The following is a 5,310-nucleotide window of genomic DNA, read 5'->3' as shown; positions in this document are numbered from 1 at the left end:
GCAGGGTCAAGAGCTGAGGAATGAGACCTTGGAACGTCCCTCTGAAGAAAGTGAGAATGTTCCCTTAAAAGATGAAGATGACACGATGCCTCAGATAGGTCCTGAGACTCTGCTCTGCCATGAGGTAGACTTGGATGACTTGGATGAAAAGGAAAAGAGTAGTAGTGAAGACACAATGGCAGAAAAGCCAGACCCTAATCCTGCAAATTCAAATCCATCTGCCTTACCCCCTGCTGCCCCTTCCAGCTTCTCAGTGGCCTCACCTCTTGCCCTCAGCCAGGACGAGTCGCACAGTGTCAAGAGCGAGAGTGACATGACGATTGAAGTGGACAGTGTGGCAGAAGAGTCTCAAGAAGGTCTCTGTGAAAGTGAGTCTGCTAATGGGTTTGAAGCCAGCACGACATCAAGCAATTGCAGCATAGCTGTGCAAGAGAGAGAGATGGGAGAGAAAGGTGAGAAAAGACTTCTCTGCTGTAACGATTTCTGCAATCAGCAAAGTCCAGTGTTTCAAAAAATGGCTGGTTTGTTTTGTCTTCTGGGTAGAAATCCCTTCCTTGCTTGTAAAAAGAGCTTGTTTGTGGCAGAAAGATTTGAGGTGTCTCTCTTTTTGTTTTTTCCTTCTCACTTAGGACAAAAAAGACCCAGTGATAGCAGTAGTGGAACACTGGCTAAAAAACAGAAGCGTACCCCAAAGCGAGCAAGTGCTGCAGCCAAAAATGAAAAGAATGGAACAGGTACATTCCTGGTGGGAGGGCACGGGGGGGAAGGTTGAGCTGTCCTATAAACATGTCTGAGGGCCCAATGTTCTCATTAGTGCCCTTTATTTCTCTTGGATGGGGCTTACTCCTCAGAGTTTTTCATTGTTATTCATCATCATTATTGGCTGTGAAATGGAGAGCACTGAGCAGCTGCATGGTAGCAGTGTTGCTGGCAAATCTGTTGGCTAGTTGTAATTACTTTGTTAGGAAAAGCTTTTAATAACTGTGTATATTAGCAGTTACTAAATATGATTTGGGAGAAGGGAGTTTGTGCTGCATAGAAACGTCTTCTTTAAAGTCTTACAATAGCTGTTTCTCATAGGAAATGTGGATTTATGAAGTAAGAAAAAAGTTTGAATCTAAAGGATAACTTTTCAGCAAAAGGAATCTTTTGTGTTTGTATCTCAAGCATGTAACATTTTAAACTTGCTGTAGAAATCTGGATTTTTGCATTTCTGTAGATCTTTTTTAATTCATTATGTTGAATGAGTCAAGACATTTAGGCCTTGTTGTTTTAAAATGTCAGACTAAAACACTGTCTGACATAGAATATTCAGACATATGTAACATGCTGGTATAAAACCTGGCATTTATTGTGGGAATGTAAAATATTTGTATATATAAAATCACATATATATGTATACAATTATGTATACAATTTGTATGTAAAATATAACTTTTTCTTTTACATATGAAAGCTTTCATGCTTTTAGTCACGTTTCAGAACTGTTCCTTTAGTTTTGTGAAGCAGTTTGGTAAATATACACAGTCATGTGCTATCTACCTATGCTAATACAACTTCATATTTATAAAAAGGGATTCTAGTGTCTGCTTTATATTAGAACCTCAAAATCTGTAATTCAGGATAGATTAGTTCTCTAATATTTTTATAAGATTCTTGCTCTTGTAAAAAAAGTTTACTATTATTTTTCAATTAAAGGCCTAATCAGCCCTCAACTTCTGTTGCAGTAATGATCAGTACACTGGAGATTACACTGCACATTCTCTTTGATAAATTTATATCTTGAATCTGAGATTTTTTATTTTAATATGCATTTTAGGATCTCCCAAACATGAAAGAGCAGCTTTTTCTTACTAGTTTTTTCTGACTATAACTACAGTTTTTAAAACGTCAAGGTTTTGTTTTGTAGTCCAAATACATTTCTTTTACTGCAGGACAAAGTAGTGACAGTGAAGACCTTCCTGTCCTGGACAACTCAAGCAAATGTACCCCTGTCAAACACATAAACGCATCCAAACCACAGAAGATTTCTCGATCACCTGCAAGAGTCATTTCACCTCACATCAAAGATGGAGAGAAGGATAAACACAGGGAGAAACACCACCACCAGAATGCTTCTCCTAGAGTATACAAATGGAGTTTTCAGCTCAGTAAGAATTTCTTAAGTGACTTGATTAAAGGGAATTTACAGGAAAATTTGTTCTTAAATAAAAATGGGCAAGTGTGGGCGTTCTAAATTAGGTCTAGGTCCCTTCTGGCATAGTAATGACAGCATGATTAATTTCCTGCAGCATCTTGCACACTCTTTAAGAATTGCATTGCTTTCTTTAAAATCACCTTGCTGAAGCTATTTTTTCTTTTCCCACTTTTAAGATGAACTAGACAATATGAGCAGCACTGAAAGGATCTCCTTCTTGCAAGAAAAACTACAGGAAATACGAAAATACTACATGTCCCTGAAGTCAGAAGTAGCAACCATAGACAGGAGGAGAAAAAGATTAAAAAAGAAAGACAGAGAAGGTAACTTTTAGATTTCTTTATGCTTCCCATGAGAAGTTAATTCTCTTGAAAATACATAATTCAGTGGGAATATATAACTTAGGGGGTCATGGGGGCGTAGGGCTGGTGGTTGGACTTGATCTTGAAGGTCTTATCCAACCTTTATGATTTGAAGGTAACAGAGCAACATGAGCTTGATTGACAGTGTTATGGAAAAGAAGTGTTACCTCTTTATCCTGTTTGTGTGTATTTGTATTTAGAAAGAGTATTTGTGGCTTTTTAGAACTTAAACCTAGCAAAAACGTTCACTGTTTGATAACTGTGTATTAGAAACTTGGACTTCCAAGTGTGAGCTAAATCTGGGTTTTTCAGTCAGCGTAAAGACTCAGCTGGTTGATATTTTCAATTGGTCTGTGGTGCAGAAAGGGTAAGATCACCCATCCAGTTAATGTAAATATAGCAAAGAAGCAAATGACAGAAAAATCCATACCAGTATTCTGGGGACCACTTCTTTGAGGTCTTCTAAGCAGCCTCATGACCAAAGAAACCTTTGTTCTGACCTGTGATTTGATAATCGGATGCTAATCTGTTGTTCTCTCTATTCAGTGTCACATACAGGAGCATCCATGTCATCTGCTTCATCAGACACTGGAATGAGTCCATCATCATCTTCTCCTCCCCAAAATGTGCTTGCTGTAGAATGCAGGTGATACACGTTTCTCTGCCTTGCCAGCAACTTGCTGCCATGGACACAAACCCTGAACTTCAACCGCAGAAAGCACTCAACTGGTTTGACATTGCCAAGTATATTCTGTACACACTTCCACTGCTGGACTGTACCTGTTCTCCCCTCCAACCTTCTTCTTTTGTTTAATTTACTGTTCAGAGAAATTAAGCTCATTGGTAACTGAAGGTTTGTAGGCACAACGTGACACGCTTGTCATCGTGTTTGTTTGGGTTTTTTTGTTCTGGGTTTGTTTTGTTTTCTTTATTAATGCAGAGAAAGGGCACTTATCAAATTTGCAAAGTTAATGTCCAGTGAAGCATTCAGGTGTTCTAGGGAGATCTTAGAGAAGCAAGTGCACCAAGCAGACACCAGAGTAGTATCAAAAAGGCTCTTGTAACTGCTGCACTTTCACCAGTCTCTTGGTGAGTAGTTCCTCTCTGTGGAAGCACTTGCTATACAGAACTGCCAAAGTATGTGTTCAGCAGTGTGCCCAGTTCTAAAGGTGTAAATGGGACAAAATAAATTGTGAAAGGAAGTGTAGTTGACTGAAAACTACAGTTGTAATAAGTCTTCCACTTTTTATAGGATTTTTGAGCACACGATTATGCAAATATTTTAATGTTTATTAATGTTTACAGTGGAATTGTGAATAGGTTTTCAGTGGACTATCTTATCCCTTGACAAAAATATTTTGTCTTTTTTCTATGTAATTTCAGAGTTTTTATTTTGTTACAAAAAGACGAAAAATGAAATATATAACAGCAATGAAGTTATTTAACAAGATTTCTAAAGCTGAAATTTTTGTGTAAAATAAGGTATCTTGCAACTTGTTAAATATATTTATTCAGACATTGGATGTTGTATTTTTATGTATTTTTTAAAATATTAATAAAATTGGAAAAAAAAAAAGAATAAAATAAAATTCTAGGTTAGCTCACTCTTTTGATGAAACTTATTTACCAGTTATGGCTCTTAAGGAGGTTTTATCCAGTAGCCATGCCTGTCGTTCCAGTGGGTCTGTCTACATTTTCCTCCACCACACAGATCTGTAAGCAGGCATCTGGATTAAACTATGGCTTTATTTGGAAACTTTGGCAGTCCTAGTACTTAACATTGTTTGGAGGAACAAAAAAATTCATTGGGTTGCCCTTAAGATACTTTGCCACAAGTTCTTACGTTTGCTGTACTGCCGAATGAATTTCTATCTCCCAAAGTTGAGATGCAACAATAAAGTAAAGCAACTGTGTATGCCTTGCCTGTGGATTGTCCCACAGACAGATACAGTTTGTAAATAACTCTTCCAAAACCATGTATTTAAACAGTTTGCATATACATGATGTATAAAAGTGATTTTTTTATCAATTTTTTTATCCATGTTTGTACATTCGAAGGGGGTTCTTAACCCCTTTTTCTGTGTTTAATATGCTGTAGAGTAATAACATAGATGCTCTAGACTGTATATCAGGATATTCTGGTTCACACAGCAGAAAAGTCAGAAGGAAACACTAGTGATGGCGTCGCATTGCTAAAATGGATGTTTCTTGAGATTTCATTTTACAACATTTGTCAACTTGTGATTCCAAATCCTTCCATTTTCGCAGAAAATTAAAGAAAAAGTACTCTTGTAAATGCACTTTTTCTGTCTTTTCTTAAGCAAAGCAGAAGTATTTCAATGTAAGATAAATATGGAGCTCACTAGACAGCATTAATAAAGGCTATGTTTTAAACATAGGCTTTATATTCTATTTTTATTTAAGTGATTGTTCTTGTAAATGTCTGGACTTACCTAAATAGGAAAATTAATCTCCATAAATTGTTGTAAGGACTTTTTTTTCAGAGCTAACTTTTACTGTTTATCTTATAACAGCTATGAATAAAAAGCAATACTCATTTAAAAGGAAACTACACGGGTCACATTTTCTCAGATTATCTTCCATGTTTAATCTTTGCAGAAGTAAATTTTAAATACAGCAAATTAATAGGATTATTTACTTCTTCTGGAGATACCTAACCTCTGTTTACAAACTGTGTGAGATCTTAAGCATATACACACACTCAGCATGCATAGTTGCTGGCTGAGGACA

The 5,310-nt window shown here is 36.7% G+C and overlaps 1 protein-coding gene across 1 annotated transcript in view; it reads left to right on the top strand.

Moving 5' to 3' along the window:
• The window catches only part of ARID4A (AT rich interactive domain 4A (RBP1-like)), a 47,882-nt gene extending 42,787 nt beyond the window's left edge, over positions 1 to 5,095 (top strand). The window contains exons 20-24 of the mRNA XM_009995099.1: positions 1 to 452; positions 630 to 734; positions 1,935 to 2,150; positions 2,374 to 2,520; positions 3,106 to 5,095. Coding sequence (XP_009993401.1) covers positions 1 to 452; positions 630 to 734; positions 1,935 to 2,150; positions 2,374 to 2,520; positions 3,106 to 3,209 — 1,024 coding nt within the window. The 3' untranslated portion in view covers positions 3,210 to 5,095. The remainder of the gene's footprint in view (positions 453 to 629; positions 735 to 1,934; positions 2,151 to 2,373; positions 2,521 to 3,105) is intronic.
• The last annotated feature ends 215 nt before the right edge of the window (positions 5,096 to 5,310 follow it).

The sequence above is a fragment of the Chaetura pelagica genome, unplaced genomic scaffold (assembly GCF_000747805.2).
Source record: "Chaetura pelagica isolate M959 unplaced genomic scaffold, ChaPel_1.0 scaffold783, whole genome shotgun sequence".
In the NCBI taxonomy this organism is placed as follows: domain Eukaryota; kingdom Metazoa; phylum Chordata; class Aves; order Apodiformes; family Apodidae; genus Chaetura; species Chaetura pelagica.
This window is presented reverse-complemented; position numbering and strand designations above follow the sequence as displayed.